At 37.6% G+C, this 22975-nt stretch overlaps 2 protein-coding genes across 2 annotated transcripts in view; one reads left to right on the top strand and one right to left on the bottom strand.

Moving 5' to 3' along the window:
• The window catches only part of MEMO1 (mediator of cell motility 1), a 1101660-nt gene extending 1088650 nt beyond the window's left edge, over window positions 1-13010 (bottom strand). The window contains exon 1 of the mRNA XM_044081058.1: window positions 12646-13010. Coding sequence (XP_043936993.1) covers window positions 12646-12706 — 61 coding nt within the window. The 5' untranslated portion in view covers window positions 12707-13010. The remainder of the gene's footprint in view (window positions 1-12645) is intronic.
• Window positions 1-22975, top strand: part of LOC122809503 — a 1292286-nt gene that overhangs the window by 638407 nt on the left and 630904 nt on the right. The gene's annotated exons all lie outside the window — the stretch shown is intronic.

Genomic DNA, 22975 nt, shown 5'->3' with positions numbered 1-22975 from the left:
ACCCGGCCGTCCGTGCCGCTCCTTCGGTGGCATGAGAAATGAGGCGCATGGATGTGTCGGTAGCTGCTTTCAGAGTGGCCATTCACGTAGAGAATGTGCGTCTATCCTCTGGCGACATGAACTCTGGGCGACACTCTGTGTACTCTTATCAGGTCATGCTGAAGTCTGGTAACATGGGCCATATAATTCAGCTCCCTTTTACAAAAAGGTGGCTGAAGCATAAGTCCACTTTCCCAGACGTTCCATCGTCCTGGACTCTCAGTCCGGAGGATGGACCATAGAGCTCTCCTGAGCTAGTTCCTTCTTCAGGGCAGCTGCTACCACCATGGCATCCACTGGGAACCCCTTGTTCCAGCTTGGTCTATCTAACCAAGGGGCTCAAAATTTTATCTGGATGCTTTGGAAATGGCTCCACGGTATTCGGATCTTTCCATGCCCTAGTGGCAATGAGGTCCACAGGGGGTCCACCGGGGGGGAGATACCCTAGAAGTAGATGGGCCCATGTCGAATGCCTCCAGAAACACTGACTCGTCCGAGGAAGGCTTGGGGGCAGACCAACCTCCTGTTGATGCAGGATCTCCATGAGGTATCCAAAGGAGCCATTCTTGGGGGGTGATCTGGGTGAGCCTTCCCCTTCCTCCAAGTCGGTATCTTCCGTGAGGGACTCGTGGGGGTCCATGTGCTTCCTCTTGCACTTGCGTGTGTGAGGAACCGCTTCAGTGGGACTCTCTGGACAGGACTCACGAGCAGCTTATGGTTCCTCAAGGGGAACAGTCTGGGGCATGTCGAGCACAGGCTGTCCCTGCATAGGCAGAATGGCAGAAGACACACCCAGAAGAGACAGGGTTGGGGTGGACTCAGAAGATGGTCAGGTGCCTCGATCCATTAGAGAGAACACTCTCCACCACTTCAAACGCTGAGGGGGAGCACTCCTCCCAAGCCACTGAAAGAGGAGGACATGCTCCCCGGATCCAACACGGGGATGAGAGCAGAGCCCAAAGGCGCCACTACCCCCAAGGGGTACGCCATGACCTCACAAATTCGGAGCCAAAGGAGAAAAACCCAACCCCACGGATCGGACGCCCAGGCTATGCCTCCAAGAGCACGGATACAACACACTCAAGGTAACTACCGGCATCGAGGTAGACGGTACCATCAGCACAAACCCCCTGACTCCAGAACCTCTCGGATCCAGGAACTCCGATACCGGAGGACGGATCGAAGAAGGAGAAATCTGGGCAAACAATGGTAGTGAGCCCCCCCCTCCAGAGGGAGAGGGTGCCAGCAAGACCCCCATCTGAAGCTGGGTGCGAATAAACCTTCGCATCATCCTGTCCATGTCGGCTTTGATAAACTCCTAGTCTACCTTGAAGAAGCCACCGACGTCGGCCAAAAGGATGGTGAACGGAGGCCCTCTAACATGTCTGCCCGAATGTCTGATGGGTGTGAAACCATTTGATTTATTACGAAAGAGATGATGCAGCTGTTAAATTGGCTCATACCTGTGGAAGTAGAGCCCATAGGATAAACATGAGTGCTCCTACAGATTTAGTACAATTATTATATGTTTCTTGAACTTTGTAAACAGAGAAATGGTGTTAAAAAAGATCCAGGTCTGCTTTGACATGGACCACAGTGTCACTGTTTAAAATAAATTAAGATGTCTGCCCCCATGTGAAGAATACTCAAAAGATTTTGGTTCTCACCTTGTAGTTGAAAAGGAAAACAGAGCCTTTTTGTTTTTTGAAACACCCTGATGATGGAGATAAATTCTTAAGCCCAAAAGCACTTAACAGAATGAACTCTATCTTCAAAGCTATCTGCACTACTCTTCAAAAATGTGCCTGGAAGCAACTTAATTTTGTTTACCGACACCATTCGTTAAGAGAACTAAGTGACGACAGACAGCCAGAAACACTACTTAAATCCCATAACTTACATGCAACGTATAGGACAGACTGAACTGCTCAGTTGAAATCCAAACCAATTTCCAATACCTGAATGACCTTTCTGATGATGTACAAACAGATGTAGAGAAGACTGTTAAACTGTGGACCCCCCCGCCATGTAAAAATGATCAAGCACTAGAAAAAGGAGCAGGAATATAGAGAACTGTAACAGCAGAACCATCACCTACTTGAGATTACACAGTCTGCACTTGTACTGAAGATCCTAACATCGTTGAATTTTGCTCTACACTCCCTGCGTTCTGTTACAGGACAGTAGTTAATCACATACATTTTCTGTTACAGGGCATCTTAATTTTACTGTTTGGAGGGAAGAGATGATCTTAAATTTTTAATTGGATTGCATGTTCTTTAAATTATTTTGGATAACTATCGACTATATATGTACAGAACTTGTTCTTGCCCTGACAGAGGTTGTACATTACTTGAGTTTATTTGGAATGTTTCTCTAATACGGCATTTGTTCTACCTAGTACTCTGCAGTGTTTATCAATGGGCTTAAGGAAAAATGCAGTTGTGTGTAGCATGCTGTTACTTATTGAGAAAAAAAATATTCTGAAAATAGACTTCTAGGATCTACTCACTCTTCCTTATGTCCACTTCCCCAGAGAACACGGTATTTTTGTAATACTGTTGGTCATTTTGGCTTGAAAAAGGAAGGGAAGGTTGGGGGTGGTATAATGGTTAAGGCGTTTACCTCACATGTGCAAGGTTTGATTCTCACCATAAATGAAATTGGCTAGTTTTAAAATGACCTGCAAAAGGCAGCTAGTCCAGTACAAGGATGTGTAGGAATAGATTAAAGATAATGCAAAAGCTGAGAAGCCGGCAGCTTTTAACTATGGACAGTAAGATACAGTGAAAAAGTTTTGTCCTTAATGTATACAGGTCAGGTATATTTTTAATCAGGTCGGGTATATTTTTTAATCAGAAGAGAAACTGTAGACCATAAATTAAATTAAAGAACTGAAGCAATTAAATTGTGAGAAAAAGAACAAGACTTAAGAGGGATAATTTGTTAGTCCATAAAGAATGGAGTTTTTAGGTTTACCAAACGAATTGATACTTTAGAGCTATGCAATTAAGGTAGAACGCAAGCAGTAGGTTATAAATCAGTGTGAAAAGGAAGACTAAGAAACAGGAAAGTAAAGAAAAAAGGAGATGCTAGGGTTTTGAATGCAGATCCTCAAGGAGATTAACAACCATACAAAACATTGGCTGTATTCATAAACTAGTCGAAAGTACTCTAAGAACTAAACACTGGAATGGAGAAAGGTTTTGCCTGTTAAGATGACTGCAAGAGGGGGTACAGAAAATAGGCTTAAGGGAGCTGGATTTTGATTCAGAAATCTGGTAAAGAAATCAAGATACTGAAGCAAATACATAGAAATGAAAAGTTAAGAGTGGGGGGAGGACAAACAGAAGTTTAGACTGCAGGTTAGAGATGGCCTTCCTACCCATGACTGATAGCTAGTACAGACACAAGAGAAAGGGATAGAAGAGTGCCAAGTGAAAGACTAGAATTGGCAGAGTTTAGCCTAGAACAAAAGCAGCTATTACAGGGATGATTAGAAGGGTTTACAAAATAGTGCATGATAATTATAAGAATCAAAGTAGGTTAGAAATGATTGTGAACAGAGACTGAATAGACAAACAATGGGATAAAATCTGTATGCTGCAAAGCATGCAAAGTTCAAAACATTTGAGAACTTTTGCTTGTGAGTTATGCAAAGGAATTTTTATGCCCAGAGCAGAACTAGGAATTTTTCTTCTGATGGATAACAAATGCCTTGAGTCTTAAATAAAAAAATAAAAAATAAAAAAAAGTGAAGTCAAAACATTTGGAACCATAAGTGTTACTAATCAGCAAACTAATCAGGATAAATTAATCTTTACATTACTGACATTCATTTAGTATAATGCATTAAATTGGATTTTATAAGTCAAAATAAAGGCAGTGAATATTAATTTTGTAATGTATAAACAGTTTACAATCTCCGTAACCATTCAAGTAAGTCACAAAATGCCAGCAGGATTTTCTTCATACAGCTGTAAGCTTTTATATGAAGCTATGCAGTTCTGTGTTACCCGAATGTTGAGATATTTAGAGAAATACAAAAATTACTACAATACAATTAAAAACAGTATACAGATGTTCTTTAGCTACACTGGACAAAAAGAGACATCAAATATAAATATAACTGTGTTTGCCATCATGTATGCTTTAAGATGAAATCTTCCCATACCTTGTATGAAGCACGGCTTTGGAATTACTGATTCAAATATTAACAAGAAATATTTAACACCTAGAGACATCAACAGGAGTTAACTGCAAAAACACTAGAGGTGTACACAGTTATAATGAGTTAAGTCACCAGATTTAAAATTCCCTAGAGAGTGTACTCTGTCACAAACAGAGCAAATGGCTGTAAATAAAGAAACAATTGTTATGAGCTATTACACAGAATCTGAACTGCCTAGACATATAATGTCCTTACAAATGTTAATACTTTTTGGCTGTGGAAAAAAAGGAAGTACTAGAAAATGGGGAAGTCAAAATCTAAAACTAAATGAAGTACTCATTACTGTAAAAGAGATGAAAGAACTGGAGATGGTGTTAAAAAGGAGCTAATTTATGTAGAATTTTGTGGGAACAACAGAACACTGCTGAAGAGAATGATCATACTGTTCAACTACCAAGAATTTCACAGGATGCCCTGATTTTTGCATTATTTTTAGTCTGTCCCTCATAACAATCGTGGTTTTCTAACAAATCATTGAGGACTACAGTCAGTAAACTAATCTTGGGCTTGACTTCATATCCTTTAAAAACTGCATATTAAATGCAAATTCTGTTCTAGCAACTTTCTCAATTAAGAAAAAAAAGTGTTCCCAACTGCCTCTTTCCCCCATCACACCTCCAACTTTTGTTATCTACCCAAGGAAAAAAATCCTCTGCAATCTGCTTAGGATATAAAAATACATATGTAAACACTCCCAAGCAATGATCACAGATCTCCTACACATTGTTGCATTTTGGGAGCAATACACATATCTCCCATTGTTTCTTTGTGAATTGCCTATGCCCTTCTGTCTTCCCAATACTTTCTAACCTCCTGCAATTAAACCTATATATTCTACAAACCCTACTAATCATCCCTTTTTTAATAGCAGCTTCTGTTCTAGATTCTACTTAATCTACCACTGCTGCTATTCTGCTTAGGATAATCCACACTTCCTTTCCCTTCCCTATTCAGGATTGATAGTGGAGTACAGGTAATCTCTAGCCTGCAGTCCAAATGTATTCTTTGCCTCTTCCCATTCCACTACCTTTCCCTCTCCAATTACTTGTTGCCAATACCTTAGTTCCTTTGTCAGGTTTCTTCATTAAATTCCAGCCCCCTCTTGTCTATACTCTGTACCACTAACTGCAGTCATCCCTATCGGCACAGTCTCTTTTCTCCATCCCAGTGTTGTCTTAGAATATTTTCTGCTCCTTTATGAATGTAAAAATTAATATTCTGTATGGTGATTTGTTATTCTCCTTAAAGGAGAAACACACCCAAAACATGAAAAAAAATGTATTTCAGCAAATCTTGAACTTTTCTGCACTGCTAATGCCTCTGTATCAAAGTAAATGGTTGATATTATTTTCTAATTTGTTATACCCCAAAGTGATCTGAAGGAAGCTTCCATGGCTAGCATTGTTTTGTTTTACAGTCAAAACCTTCACCTTCCCAATGTCATCTTACAGGGAAAGAAAGAAATCCTTATGATGAGGGAGCATTCACTGTAGTTTCCTCTCTCATCAGTTGACAACATTGCTGTGACTACTTAATTTTCACTGTCAATATCAGTCCACATGTTTAATTACTTTGCTTCCTTTGATTTTCATTAGTGGCTCTCTGCTGCAGCATTTTAAGGAACATTTGAATGACAGGCTTGAAAATGTAACTGAGTTAACTGTTCTTTCAAAATAACAACTAAAGTTCAGTGTTCAAGTGTGAGAAAGCTGACCTCATGTGATTAATAGGCATAATTAATGTTGTTGTTGGGATAAGTGACCCATCTTAATTACTGTGCCACTTTTAGTAACTGCTGTGATGTAACAGATAAAACAGATGCAGGAAAGACAAGAGAAACAATTATTAAATTATGTTTCTGTACGTGAAGTGTTTACTCTCTTGGATTACAGGGAAGGAAATTTTTAGAAGCTTAACAAGTCTAGTCTGCAAAGCTATGGAGAGGATCATAATGGAGCTCATAAACAAAGATATAGGGGACTTGCAGACATTGGACCCGACCCAGTTTGGCTTTGTCAAGGGAAGATCATGCCTTTTGAACTTGGTCGACTTCTTCGAAATAGTCACCAAGGCCATTGATGAGGGAAAGGCAGTCCATACAGCCTACCTTGACCTTGCAAAGGCTTTCGACACAATACCCACTCGGGTATTGTAGAAAAACTTACCAGCTTAAATGTAAACCCATATGTCACAAGATGGGTTGCAAACTGGCTTAAGGACAGAACCCACAGGGTTAGAGTTGCTGGCGCTGTGTCAGACTCCAAGCCGGTCACAAGTGGTGTCCCACAGGGCTCGGTCCTTGGCCCCCTATTGTTTGGCATCTACTTCTCAGAAGTACAGGCCAACATGGGAGGACTTTGGCTGACAAAGTTTGCAGATGACTGCAAACTGGGCGCCATAGTGGAAAGTGCATCGGACACTGATATCCTTCAGAAGGGACTCACGGAAACAGATAGCTGGTGCCAGAGCCATGGCCTGAAGTTAAACGCCAAAAATGTATAGTCATACCCTTCGGGAAAAACAAGGTAACCCCAAGCTACCATATAGGTGGCAATCCACTAAGCACAGAAGAGGTTATCAGGGACCTGGGGACCCAGGTTGACAGTGGCCTTTCTTTTGACACTCACATTGCTAAAGTGGTTAGAAAGACCTTCTACATTGCCCACCTGATCATGAAGGATTCACATCCAGATCTAGTGAGGTCATTGTTCCCTGTACTCTTCACTTATCAGACCAATGATCGAGTACAATGCCCCATTCGGGATGTATCTCACCCGACATCTGCAGCAATTGGAGAGACCCCAAAAGTTCCTCACCAAAAGGATAAAGGGACTCCAAAATCTGTCATATGCTGCCAGATTGAAGAAACTCCAGCTCTATTCAGTCGCATACCGTCTGCTCAGAGGTGACATGTGCCTGACATACAAGGCCATGTCCAACCCGAATTAATGGACATGCTCCACCTCAAAAAATCCAAATCCACCAAAACCACTAGAGCAAGCGACTTAAACCTTAGCACGGATATAAATAGGACGTGCTGGAGGGATAGATTTATCACTCAGAGACTCCTATGCTGTGGAATAAAATCCCGGTCCATGTGAGGCAGAGCACCTCGCTGACTCTGTTCAAGAGAAATCTAGACCTGTGGATGGGAGATCGTAGGTTTACCCCGGGAATCATCTCTGGGTCACTGCTGGACAGAGGCACAACAAACTAATGGGCACAGTATTTTTTCATATAAGGGGTGGCGTAAGCCACAATAATTTGGGCTAGGCTTATAAATGCCTTAGGGCAGATAGCCTAGTATAAACCTATGAACCTATAAGTTGGGCTGAGAGTTTGTGTGGCATTCACAGGTTTAAATACTGTAGCTAGAACTAAAGTCTTTGACAATCTCCTTCCCCAACTCCAGAAAAAACACACACTTTTGCAGAAATCAGATTGTAGAAAAAATGCAAAATCATATACTGACAATGTAACAAGTTAGCTCAACAGATTTGCTTTCTTTCCTTGTGGCACTGAGTTTTTATTACAGGAAAAGACATTTGCATCTGGAAAAAAAGCTTGAAAGATTAGTTTGTTGTTCAGACTCCAGGCACTATTTATCTGAGGTGTGATACTGGCAATCTACAACTGATATGGCACATTTAAAATGTCAATGTTTTCTTAATGGCGGTTGTTGGGATAAGTGACCCATCTTAATTACTGTGCCACTTTTAGTAACTGCTGTGATGTAACAGATAAAACAGATGCAGGAAAGACAAGAGAAACAATTATTAAACTATGTTTCTGTATGTGAAGTGTTTACTCTCTTGGATTACAGGGAAGGAAATTTTTAGAAAGAAAAACTTGACTTTCAAGCAGAGTTCTCCTTTAAGGATTGGAAACGGGTTTTAGCTTCCATGGAAATGTTACTACTGCCCTAGGAGAAGATTTTAGTTTTTTGGTGGGTGCCAAAAAACAAACTTCTCATTATTAGTTTAAGAGTGTGCACACTTATGCAACCAGCACATTATACGTTTTTTATTTTTTATATTTTTCCCCTAACAGATTTGTTTTTCAATTGAATTGTACTTTTTATAGGTCACATTAAAGGTAAGAACAAATGGACGACCAGGTAGGCTGTCTTAATAAAGGTACAGTGGGATGTCGGTGAAGCTGGGCTACCGGTAAAGCCTTGAGAAAGGCTGTGCGTACCCGAGCGCTTGTGGGTGAAGGCTGAGTAAAGCCTTTAGAAAGGCTTCGTACATAGGTCGTGGTGCCGGCTGGTCAGGTCGCCTGGTGAGAGGAACCGCTAGTGAGGCAGCTAGAAATCAAAGATGAAACATACAAAAAAAAAAAAGCAAAACAACATAAATGTGGCTTGGCTGTGGTACGCACAGCCTTTCTCAAGGCTTTACCGGTAGTCCAGCTTCTACACTGACATCTCACCGTACCTTTATTAAGGCAGCCTACACACACACACACACACACTGTTTGGAAGACAAATTCCTAAAGAAAAGGAAAATAAGCTTGAAAAAACACTGTGCTTAATGTTAGTTGTCATTTAGGATACTATAAAAACATAGCAACTGCTGTGCAAATGCCATTTCAGTAAACTGAACACTGAATTGCCCAAATCAGTACATTTTTTGTGAAGGGGATGATCAAAGTCCAACCTCATGCAGGCAGCTGTTATAAAGTTTGTAGTTACAGAAATGAATACCCCCTCGTGTCTACAGCATCCCGACAAGCAACTTGGCTTGCTCGGCAGTTTTCACACTCTGTGTACACTACACCCAGATGAAAACAAAAAGGCTTGACACGGAGACCTTACATTCTCGATAAAACATTAGGCTAATAAAATCCAAACTACATAAACAGCTACAACCACTCTAAACCCATCTCAAAAAGTGTGATCAGTGTGTCCTCCAAAGTAAAAGTTTTAGTTATCATAACCAACATGCCTGCATCATGTTACGTTTGGGTGAAGCCTTTAACTTTCCAATGAAGGTCTCATTCATCCCTTCACTTATGCTACCTGATGGACAAACTATTCAACCTTCGGCACCACCCTACAGTTGCCTCAGTCCTAAATTACTTGACACCACATATCCTCTTCCTTACAAATCTAACCTCCTTCCCACAATCCAGGTACCTGCAACAAGGCTTGAGGGTGGCCTAATGGTTAAGGTGGTTGCCTTACAAACACAAGGTACAGGGTTTGAGTCTCACAAGGGATAATTAACTAGGCTTAAAATGGCTCGCAAGGGCAGTTAGCCTAGTACTAATTATGAATCTAAGTCTTATTAAAAGTATTCTAATTCAGACATGATAATTAACACCATTAAGTGTGCTATCACCATACTCAACACACTGCTTGAAAAACAACCAGGATCACAGCACATGATATTCATGACCTCACAGCAAAGAAGATTTCTTACTCAAACGTTATATGTAAAGCTTTATATCCATTACATTTGTCACTGCATTATGGTCCAGGAAGTGACTGAATAAAGATCCAATACCAGGCCATTCACACTAGTAAACATGAAATAATAAAGTCAATCTAGCCATCCCTGGTAACCTTCCCTTGCATTAATACAGAACATAAAGTCAACTAACAGCAATGGCAGCCCCTAGCAGCTTAGATGACAGAAACAGTTTACTAAAGAACAGAAACTTTTAAATATTTTTTGTGTGTCTTTCGGCTTTTCCCGGTTAGGGGTCGCCACAGCGGAACTCCGGTTTGCTAATGATTGGCAGTAAATTTTTACATACCGGCTTGCCAGGCTTGACGCACAACCTTCAACGAAGGTACGCCCATTCACGCATGTCTCGACGCAGAAGACGCTCTAGCTCAGAATCGAACCGGACTGCTTCTTACTGTGAGGCGACAACGGGCTACCGCAGCACCATCACCGCGGAAACTTTTAAATAAATAAATACATCAAACAAAAACACCTTTTAATATTTTACAGAAATCGATGATATGACCAGTCTGAATGATTAAAATTGAGACTTCTTCCTCTGAAATTACAAAATTACTCTGACTAAAATTACTTTCGTGCTTTTATCCCAGAAGTGAAATAACAAATAGGAAACAGGCCACCCTACCCAATCAAACATAATCCTGATAAAAAGGCCACGTATGTATGTCACTGGATGTAAACAGAAATGCTACACAAAACCGGGGGCAGAAAAAGGAAAGCCCTTTTAACCACCTAACTTAAGACCTGTAAATAAGAACAGCCAAGAATACAAGTTAACTAAAACTCAAAGTAGCACATATATTCACTGCATACAATCATTAAATTTTATTCATTTTTTTCCCTAATTTGTTGATCAGGCAAACCCAATTTGACACAAGTGTCCCTTTTCAAAAGGACAAACCAGGAACACTGTTTAAGGGACTTGCTCAACGTTACAAAGCAAGCAAAAGGAGGTGGAAAGAAAAATTGCCGTGTCCAATAAGCATATCTATTGCATACCTCTTAACAGTCCTCGATTTTCTCTCACAAATTTGCTCTAGTCCCCCATAAATCTGACGGTAAATTACATTTAAATTCCAATCAGAGTTGGACACATATTTTGAATCAAACATGGATGTTAATTCACGTTTTTGTACTATTAACTTAGGAGTCAATAACACTTTAACAGTACTACTATTTTAAAGCACCATCAAATTCTAGATTTGTCCCCATTTCATAGATATGCCAAGTTCCCACCAACTAGTTTCCTTTTATGCAAGATTATTTTACTCAAACCTAAAAATAATCATACCCCAAAACACTTAGAAAACAAAGGGATAAACACAGAAAAAATTAACTCTCTCAACAATGATTTCCTGCAAGCCATAGCAGAAAAAAAAATCAACTCTCTCACCAATGATTTCCTGCAAGCCATAGCAGTTTATAAATCAAGTGTATTCATGACTCTCGATGCTTTAAAACCATCTTAAAAGTGGCATTCCCCACAACTCCAACTTCTTTGCTCAAGAATTCAGGACAAAGCCAAAAAATAATGAGGGGAAACAGAATACCTCTCAACATGGAAACATTTTAGGAACAAAGCCATTAAAAAACAACATTGAAACAAAACTCTAGACCTTTAATTCACAAAAAACTTGACTATCAAACAGCACACACCACCTCCTACCTCCAAGTAGGCATGTGGAATACTACTCAAACTTGCTTAAAAATCAGAGTGACAAAATGATGAATATGACAAAATCTGTATATTCTAACTGCATTGCAACATTCTACCTAACGAGTACATTTATTTTTCCTTCTGAAAAAAAAAATGAAGACATAAGATGCATCCTCCAAGTTAAGTGTCACTAATACTTGTTGGTCATGCAGTGCAGTTTGCTGTATTAACGAAGGTCAAAAATCATTTGTGATTGGGGGTAGGGGGGGTTCTGAAAATTGTGGGAAAGGGTAAATTAAACCTGAAAATAGGGGAGCACCTCCAAAGTAGGCACATAATATACAGGGATCAATCAAGCCCAGAAACATTCCTACAAAATGGGAGGAGTTGACAGCTCGGGGTGGTGGGAGACAAAGTGTCAAAAGCAGGGACCATTTTAAATAATCCTCTAATTCATTCGAGAAGGGTGTGCACTGACATCTGGCATTACTGACTGTAATCCTCGGTAATTTACTAGTCCAATAAAAGAATACGAAGGACGGGTTGAAAAGGAAAAATAGGGACGTTATGCAAAATTCTTGACAGCTAAGAGATATGCAGGCCATTCAAGCCTAACAAAAAAAGTTACTTAGCCACAAAATTGGCCCATTCTTAACTGCAAAAATAATCTGAAAATTATACCAATTAAAATTTTCAATTCAACAACTTCAATAATTTACTACAAAACTGGATACAGCTGGCTCAAGGAGTACTTGACAACTACTGACAAAGCAACAATAAGAGCTTTTGGCCATATCTCAAAGAAACATCTCATCAAGTTTTAGCACAGACTGAAGCAGAGATATAACTAATTTCTCACAAGAAATAAAACAAGATTAAAACACCAACAATCACATTAACGGAAATGAGTATTAATAATGAAACTTGTAGTGTTTTCACAAAAAATAATAATAACAGTAACGCTACTAAATAAACTTTAAAATGCAAGAGAAATTATTTTAAGGGCATGTCTGATGCACCCCCCAAACGTTACATATCATCATAATAGCACTACCAGCAAAAAATCAGTTTACAACTATGTGTCATAATTGATCAGGAAAGCAGGAGTAAAAGAAACAGGGCCTTTGATCTTATTTTCCAAATAAACGAAGCCCCCAACTCACAAACTCCACTTTCCACATCACCAGTTGTAGCACCCATCACGATCAGACCACGTTTTAAATGCTTCGTTCCACTTCTGACAGTACCTGAAGCAGTATACCAGCTCCCAGCGTGAGTCGCTTCCCGGTAAACTACTCTGTTCGACATCTTTGAGGCCGAGTCACCTATCTTGGTAAACAGGGGACTGAGCAATGGACAGACGATGAAAACGTCAAGGGGAAAATGTAATAAAATATAACCGAAATAAGTGTAAAGGATACCATTAAACTAAAATCACCTCTAAAGAGGAGCCTGAAACAAAAATGCATACAGAAAATGTATTAGAACATAAAAGCCGAAACAACACTTTTCCTATCAGGAAACGCAGTAACACCAAATATGTTTGGCATTATTCGGCTACCGTATAGCTTGTTAACTCTGTGATGCTTTAGTATGTCTTTGTTCCACTGGTTATGCGGTTGGATTACGTTTGCGATACATAGAGTTGAGGCCTTCGTGATTGGCTAAATAAGGCTCGGTCCCGAAGTTGTTAGTAATGAATCTAACTGAGCGGTGTGAGACTTATTTATGGACTGTTATTCTTTTAGGTGTCACTTTTGTACGTTACAAAAAACATAGTATCTTATTTTCTTCTGTGGAGAAGTACTACTTCACTAAACATGGGTCTGTTCTATGCTGCTTTCAACAGTCTCATTTCTTTTGAACAGAAGGATATTGTGTACGTTTAGCTGGATACTGCCTTAAAATACTCGTTCGCGTGATTCACATTGTTGTAATCATACCTCTAAAGTGTACCTTGTTACGAGGAAGGTTTTTCACTTGGGAGTTTAAAACATTCGTGTTCTTCAAAGTTCCTTTTGAAAGGATCTATCACACATTCAGCGTTAGCAATTTTTAAATGATACCTCTTAGAGTAAGAAATCTGGACAAAGCTTTGAAAAAAGTGGTACAAATAGGGACAACTTTTAAACATTGCGCTTACAAGCCTAGAGAGTTGATAAAATAACAGGTGTTGCATTAGCAATCATTTTCTTAAGGGTATGAAGTCTAAAACTCCACAATTTTATGAAAAAACGGGCCAAAACTATAAGGCAAAAATGTGGACATTTTGTGAAAATCTGTACAGCTGAGAGGTATGTTCCATAGTAACTAGGACTGAATTATTTATTTAACATTTGTTTTAACAGGATGGTCTGGCTCCACAGCTAGTGTCCATTTTCAGCGGAGTCCTGGGGAGAAGACAGCAGTTATAAAGTATAAACAATGTAAAATAAAAGACACTCAAGATGGCAAAGTTTAGGATACACGTATAGAAAGGTTAACAAGCTAATAATATAAAGTACAGTCCTTTGGCCTTACACTGAAGTCTTTTGACATTACAGAGCTTTGGTATAGCGCAGTGATGCCAACTGTCAGAGTTGAAAATGTGCTAGATTTTGTGCCCCCCCCCCCAACCAATCGCAAGTAACTCCCCCTACCCTTACCAGCAAGGTAGAGGTTGTACTTTTTTTCCTGTGCCTCTGCTGAAACACTTTGTCCTGTCTTTTCACCCGTAACACATGCTTGGTTATACTTCTTTCCACCATGCACCTTACACCTCATAGCACACATTAGCCTGCGTTCAGATTGGTAAAAAATAGTATCCACTGACCAACCTCCAAGGTTACTTTAAGCAATAACATCTTAAACGTGTGTTTTGGATTTGCCTATGGTAAAGCACTACAACATGGACCAAAAATAAAAGTGTCAAAAAAGGTTTGCATTTTCTACAGTAAATTGATGTAACAACAGCACTGCCACTTCCTGATGCATCTTTTTTTGTGACTGGCTGTCAATTCAGTTTATACAAAATCACAAGTCGATCCGGAACTATGCTTTCCTGCTAAGCCCTTTTATTCTTAGTTTACCTTACAATTTTTAGTTACAAAAATAAATAAATAATAAATAAATATGCATTTTCACATCCGTATTCAAATCATAAGGCACAAAATAAGCAAATGGCCAGCATTTTTTTCTTAGAAATTGCATGTATCACATATAACCAAAGCAAATAAACCAGTAAAATGAATAATCATTTGAAATACAACAAACCAGTATGTATACGGTACACCTGTATCACTACTCTGCTGTGTGAGTGTGTTTAGTTCAGTGTTGCTATTGCCACCCTTCCAGTTCCCACTTGTCACTGATTGGTCACGTTATTTTTGGTGCTTCAGTTCAGTCTGTTTTCATTTACAGACATTCACAGTCTCAAATCAATGCATGTATGTAAGTTTGGACTTTTTGAGGATTTGTCACGTCTGTAGGTAAAGCACTCGTGCAACCTGGACTATGAAAGAGTAGTTGATTCGTTTCACAGTCACTTTTATTTCTTCAATAACAGAAACTTTCACCTTTTCAAATAAATGTAAATCCAGGGGATAACCGGCATATATTTACTTATAAATGAATAAACCACATAGGTTCTGCCCTAGTCAAACTTTCCCACAAGTCAGCAAACATTAAATAAATTTACATATTTGAGTTATCTGTTTTGTATTTCTTCCTTGTAAAATATCAGCTCTGTTGTGTATGAGTATACAATACTGTTTTTGTCAGCAGATGGCTTGAATTTAATGAATTTAAATGAAAACTGTTTCTGTCGAGCAGAAAGAATTGAAATATGTAACCTACATCATTAAGTTGCCAACTTAGCTTTATTAAAACGTAAGTAACCAGGTCCAGGACTTTACACACGCATGATAATCAGGTCAGGTGATTCAGAGATGATCCAACTAAACACATGGTGATTGGTGATCTGTCAGTGTCAGTTCAGTTTTGTGCAGACCATGTGTGCATTCTAGACTGTTTGTTAAAATTGTTAAATAATTGAGTTAAACTTTGCAATAATGTCTAAAATAAAGTTTACAGTCAACAATACTGTAGTGAATGGGAGGCAGAGCCCCAATTCAAAGGTTGGTTGTGAGCTGTCCAAGGTGATTCCACCAAAGCCTTTTGTGTGTATTGTAAAACTGAAATTATGGCTAGTGACATTAAAAGGCATGGTGAAATGGTGAAGCACAGAGTAAAGGCCAATCCATTCTGTGACACCAAACAACAAAGAATTGGTTTTCAGACTTATTCGAAAATTGCAGCTAATCCAGCCCATTCTGCTGAAGTTATGCTGGCCATGACAATTGCTGAACATTGTTCAGTCTTGACCATCGATCATCTAGAAGTAGTCAAGAAGGCTTTCACTGATTCAAAGGCAGCTTCTGATTTTAAGTTACATCGAACAAAGTGTACTGAAGTGATAAAAAAAATGTTGAGTCCACAGTTTTTGAAAGTTCTTGTTGATGACCTCTGTTGCAGCAAATACAGTTTACTTTTGGACAAATCTACTGATATAAGCATGTCAATATCTCGGTGTTGTCATTTGATACTTTAGTGCTTGAACTTTTCTTGGTCTAGTTTATCTGGAGAAAGCTGATGCCAATACCATGGCCAATGCGCTCAATGATTTGTTGTGGGCCTATGGAATTAAGATAAGTAACTTAGTTGGTGTTGGAACAAACAATGCGTCTGTAATGACTGGAGTTAACAGTGGACTTTACCAAATTCTAAAAAGAACGTATGATTTACCGCACTTGGTTTTGGTCCGTTGTGTTTGTCACTCATTGCAGCTGGCCATGTCACATGTCTCCAAAGAATCGTTTCCAAGGAACATAGAATTTATGATCCGAGAAACCTACAATTGGTTTTCCATATCACCAAAACACAGAGATGCCGACCAGAACATTTATGAAGTTATAAATTGTGGTGAAAGTCCACTGGCCATAACTAAGATGTGTGATACACGCTGGCTTTCAATTGAACCGGCTGTTTCAAAAATTCTTAGCCAGTGGTGTAAACTAACACTTCACTTTGAACTTGCAAGAACAACTGAGAAATGTTACACAGCAGAAATGTTGTAGAATATGTTCAAAGATGATAAAAATTGTTTATACTTAACGTATCTAAAGTCAATCTTGACTGAAGTTCAAGTGGCTGTGAAGGCTTTTGAAGGCGAATGGACTGATCCAGCTAAGCTTCTGAATAGCTTATTGTTTTTGCTGCAGTCGTTAAGTAGAAGAGTGGCATTGCCCAATGCTGACATCAACATTTTCAACAGGTCAGTTGCTGAATACATTAATAATTCAGCATATCTTGGTTATAATTTTGAGAATGGTATTAAAGAAGCAAAACCTCCAGCAGAGGAAGAAAGGAATTTACACCAGCGTTATATCGACTTTACAGTGGCCCTAACTAAAGAACTATAGGAAAGACTGTCTGTTAATATTGCAACACTTCAACATATGTCTTTGTTCAGTGTTGAAGAAACGTTGAAACACAACAAGAGTCATGATATTAGCCAAGTTGCGGAGTTGTTGGGATGTTGTGCTGACAAAATTGATAGGATACTGTCACAATGGAACATGATACATCTTCAGAAATGGATTAACACTTCTGACACAGTCCAGTTTTGGTCTGAGGTGAATAAGTACAGAATTGCTGCAGGTGAAAACCCTTTCACTGATCTTTGTGAATTGGCAATAACTGTACTCTGCTTGCCACACTCGAACGCGGAGATCGAGAGGGTTTTCAGTAAAATGAACATTGTAAAATCAAAACTGAGGAATCGTATGAATCTGGATACACTTAATGCTATACTGTGGATCAGATACGGTTTGAAAGTTGTTGGCCACACGTGTCAGATGTACACAATACCGGACACAGTAATTCGTTCTGTGGGTACAATGTCAACACACTGGCAGAGATCATCAGCAAATCCTAACAGTAATTCAACATTCTGGAGTAAAAAGTCCAAACACTGATTCAATGCTCGCCAAAGAGCAGTTTGTAAATAAATGTTCCGTTTGTTTTCGAAAATGTCCTGAATGGATAAATCCAAATAGCAACGGTTAGAACAAAAATAGGAACCAGACCGTAAAATCCCTTTAACACAAGGTTTTATTTAGTTACTCATCAGACATACAATTTGTTAAAAATGTAATGAACTCTTTTAAAGCCCATTAAGGGTTTTACGTTCCAACAGACAATTAAAGGCATATGCAACCTATAAAAAGTATATATTACGCTCCAGACTCTCTGTTAATACAAAAGTCATTAAAGGTAAGTAACATTAAAAATGGCTTAACTGTTAGTAATACCTAATAATTACTAAATTATTTACCATCTAAATGTAAAAACTTTAAAAATACATAAATCTTTAATAACTAACATTTAACCTAGGTCTTAATGACCAACTAACAGCTCCTTAAAACGAATATATTATTTTTATACGTTCAAAACAGTTATTAATAAGTTAATAAATAACCAGCTTCACTTATTTAGTTGCCCTTAATAAACTACTCCAGATGTAAAAACTAAATATATGTGTAAATCCTTAATGAAAATGAATAAACCACTTTATTAATATGCTTGTTAATACACTATCTAGGTATTTGTATTTAATTATGACTAATAATTAAAGTCCAATAACATTAAGTATGAAAGTAGTGTATCCTTTAAGCATGAGTGTTAAAATAGTCTCTAATAAGTAATATGCCTATTAAATACTCTCCTTTATGTTGCTACTAATGTTTAAGAAAAATGCTTAGGGTCTAATAACTGATAATGCCCTTGTAACAGTGTATTTACAAGAAATATTAACTTAAAATACCTTTAACACTTAATAGTGAACATTACAAGATTTAACAGTTAAAAATAAAAGTAAAACAAAACTAAATCTTGTATACTTTAATGCACAACCACTTCCTTGCCTACCTATATAGTTTTAAACAAAGTAGTGCAAATTCAAAAATAATTTCAATGAAATAATTTTTAATAAATGATTTTTTTCTAGTTATTTAAATAAAATAAGGTACACAAGTGCTAAAACTAATCCTGCGAGCTGTCCTTCAGCAAAATCAACGTTTATAACTTTTCATTTTTAATACACAAGCAATATTGCAGTGTTCGTTGAGACCAGGATAGGAAAAGGAATCTAATAGTAACTGTCACTCTAATTCTCTATTTTCTAAAAATAGAGTAATTGGTCCTCCTCTTTCTGTTTTAAGGACTTGATCGATAGCTAAAAATTGAAAACTATGCCCCTCATGTTTATCTATATGTTTAGCTAGGGCATTAGTTTTATTCTTTTTCCTTATGGCGTAAGAATGTTTATACATCCTATCACGCAGTCTTCTATCAGATTTACCTACATAAAAAGCTGTGCAGCAGTTACAAGTTGCCAAGTACACAATAGATCTCGATTCACAATTCAGTTTGTGATTAATATTAAACTTCTTTTCACGAACTATAAAAGAGTTAGCTACCCTTACTAAGTGGCAGTAGTTACAGGTGCCACATTGTGAACAACCTTTATTTTTTGTTGCCCAGCTAGATTCTTTTGATCTTTCCAAAATAGATTTCAAGTTGTGACCCCTTCTGTAAATGACCCTAGGTTTAAAACCTAGTTTTTCCAATAGTTGTTCATCATTGGTAATGAAATACCAGTTTTTATAAAGTATAGACTTAATACTGTTAGAGTCTAAACTAAAACTGGTAATAAAACTGCTACCTTTGACTGAACAAGCTGTGTCCACAGCAGAGATAGACATATTGGTTGTGCTATCCATATTCAAACTTGGACTTAAGACATCTACAATAACATTAGCAAAACTTTTACCTTGTGGTAGAAGAGGTGGGTATTGACCCAGGTTTCTTTTGTTATTAACCTCCTCAAAAATTTCGTTGAATAACCTAATTGGGTAGCCCCTATTAGTGAACATGTTTTTCAAAGTCTCACATTCATGCAAAAATATATTCTCCCTGCTGCACATTCTAGAAGCTCGAATTATTTGCCCCTTAATGATTGCTTTTTTCTGTTTAAATGGGTGGCAACTCTTGAAGTGCAGCAGGGAGTTACAATAAGTTGGTTTCCTAAATATGTTGGAATAAAATTCTCCTCTGTAGAAATCTTTAGACAATTTAATGTCTAGATAATTGATTTCTGATTCGGAGAATTTAAATGTGAACTTTAAAAATGATGTTGTATTGTTGATTGTTGTTACAAAATCCTTAGCCATTATGCTTCCTCCTTCAAACAATATAAAGATATCGTCCAAATATCTAGTATAAAACTTGATTGGACTCATCCTGTCATTGTTATTAAATAGAAAATGTTTCTCCCAATATGCCATGAAGAGATTTGCAACACAGGCCCCACAAGGGGAACCCATCGCCACTCCTTGATTTTGTTTATAGATTTTTCCATTAAAGGTAAAATAGTTTGATGTAAGAATAATATCAAGCAATTGTGAGATAATATCAATTTCTTTCTTTGGTGCTTTCAAATCAATAAGCATAAGGGTAATCCATTCAATTGCTTCAACGTGGGGTATTGATGTATATAGGTCAATAACATCGATGGTCAGAAGGTTAAGTGACCCAATAAATTCTATTTTGTATATTTTCTCCAAGAAGGACCAAGAGTCTTTACATATTTGTGGTACTTCTTTAAGATATTTACTAAGAATGTTATCAACCAATTGTGCACAAGGGTATGTTAGAGAGATACGGCTATCAATGAGGGCTCGAAAAGGTGGATTATATAGGTTTTTGTGCATCTTGGGAATGCCAAAGATGACCGGAGTTTTTGGCATAATAATGTCAATGTAATTGTAAGTCTCTAAATCGATATTCCCATTAATATGCAAGTCCCTAAAATAACCTCTATTCCTAGAGTATGAAGTGTTCATTTCATTCAAGGATGAAATACAATATGCAGGGCCCTCTAAGATGTCTTCCATCTTCTCGATGTATTTATAGTTATCGAAGATAACTAAGCCACCACCCTTGTCTGGTCTAAGAACCCTAACTGGGGCTTTACACAGTTCATCGAGGGCTAGTAATTGCTCCTCCGTAGCATTATATTTCAAATTGCTATTTTGTGTCCCTTTAGAACTGTATAAGAATCTGAAATCAAGTTCGCAAATTTTTTCAAATAAGAATAAACCAGTATGTAAGGGGGGGTTAAAAGTACTAGCTAGTTTTAAACTATTAGGACAATTTGAAGAATTTGCATTAAATAACAACTTTAAGTTCAATTTTCTAACGAAACACTTCAAGTCCACTAAAGTTTTAACCAAGTTACATCTCGATGTTGGGACAAACGAGTGTCCAAAAGCCAGCAGTTCAATCGAGCACGACTCTAACTGAAATGTAGAAAAATTGTATATTGTGAAGTCGCCCTTAATATTGGTTAAGATTTTTAGTTCACCCAAGGCATAAAAGTTAGGTTGAATATTTAGATTTATTTCCGATTGTTCCAGTTCTTCAAAAATGTTCCTCCTTTGTTGTTATTATTATGTGGTTGATTACTTCGAATTTTTGGTCTTGTACTCTGTTCATGAACCTCAATCACAGCATCGCTTCCCATGTTACCCTGAGCACCAACCCCATGCTCATCAGGGTGATTAGTCTCATTATAATCAACTTCTGAAGTGTTACCTTTTGTTGTACTCGTAATAACTGAAAGCTTAGGGTAGGCTGAGTTATTAAGATAACTCTGTCTATCCCTACTTAATTTTTTGTTTTTGTTCGCTTTAAATTTCTCTAACAATGCATCAATACTTGAAAAAATTCGAGAATAGTCATACTTGTACCTATCAAAGTACAAGTTTTGTTTCAAGTTGGTATCTAAGTTGTTGACTTCATCAATAAGAATGGCAATTTGAATGTTGTAGTGCTTAACTATTAAGTCTAATAATTGACTCCCTTGATTTTCAAAAAATAGAGTCAAGTCCGTACAAAAGTCAGTACTGTTAAATAAATTAGTAGGGCAAAATGTAGAACGTAAACCTTTTGGTATTATTTTCTCTTTTAAGCACTGTTGAAAATAGGCTACTTCGAGCTGAAGCTTTTTTAATTTTAGCAGTTTAGAATCAAGTGTTTTAAGTGAAGCTGTAATGTTAATTTCGTTGTTAGAAGTTTCTTGTGACGGTTGCTCCTGATCACCATTAAATAAAAAATTATTCGTATTGTGGATCCATACACCACAATTAGGAACTCCAATAAGCCCTGGGGGCATTGGTAGCGTAGAAGTCGTTGGTAGTATCCCATTAGTTGTTCCTACAGGTCTATTGTACAAAGGATCACCTGTAAGTAATGGTGTCCCCTGACTATTTAGTCGCTGCCCTGGTGGAATGAAAAATGTGCTCATTTCCCAATATAAAGCGGACAAGACTGAGGCCTCTGAGCCGTTACAGGTTCAAAATCCGTTTCGGTGTTGTTTGTTTTAAAACTAGCGCTAACACGTTTGTCAAGCGCATCAAGTTTACTATTAAAACTATCCATTCTTGAAGACAGTAAGCGTATTAAAGATGTCAACTCACTTGTTTCTTCCTTGTCGTTGTTGTTCATTAACGTTGAAAAAATCGCTGGACTAACTGGACTCGCAGGGCTGCCACTCGCCATACCACCAAAAAAGAGACAAACAAAATGAACTGCTGACACCCTGGAGTAAAAAGTCCAAACACTGATTCAATGAATGTCCTGAATGGATAAATCCAAATAGCGGTTAGAACAAAATAGGAACCGAACAGTAAAATCCCTTTACAGCAAGGTTTTATTTAGTTACAGAAAGCGAAGCTTTTAGCTGAAGCCACAGCTACAGCTTCATCAGACATACAATTTGTTAAAATGTAATTAACTCTTTTAGCCCCCATTTATATGCGTGGGGTTTTACGTTCCAACAGACAATTAAAGGCATATGCAACCTATAAACCAGACTCTCTGTTAATACAAATAATTACTAAATTATTTACCATCTAAATGTAAAAAAAATGAATATATTATTAAAACAGTTATTAATAAGTTAATAAATAACCCGCTTCACTTATTTAGTTGCCCTTAATAAACTACTCCAGATGTAAAAACTAAATATATGTGTAAATAAAGGAGAGTATTTAATAGGCATATTACTTATTAGAGACTATTTTAACACTCATGCTTAAAGGATACACTACTTTCATACTTAATGTTATTGGACTTTAATTATTAGTCATAATTAAATACAAATACCTAGATAGTGTATTAACAAGCATATTAATAAAGTGGTTTATTCATTTTCATTAAGGATTTACACATATATTTAGTTTTTACATCTGGAGTAGTTTATTAAGGGCAACTAAATAAGTGAAGCTGGTTATTTATTAACTTATTAATAACTGTTTTAGTTGGTCATTAAGACCTAGGTTAAATGTTAGTTATTAAAGATTTATGTATTTTAAAGTTTTACATTTAGATGGTAAATAATTTAGTAATTATTAGGTATTACTAACAGTTAATGACTTTTGTATTAACAGAGAGTCTGAGCGTAATATATACTTTTAT

The sequence above is a fragment of the Protopterus annectens genome, chromosome 8.part0, assembly GCF_019279795.1.
Source record: "Protopterus annectens isolate FY-2018-M chromosome 8.part0, PAN1.0, whole genome shotgun sequence".
Taxonomy (NCBI): Eukaryota; Metazoa; Chordata; order Ceratodontiformes; family Protopteridae; genus Protopterus; species Protopterus annectens.
This window is presented reverse-complemented; position numbering and strand designations above follow the sequence as displayed.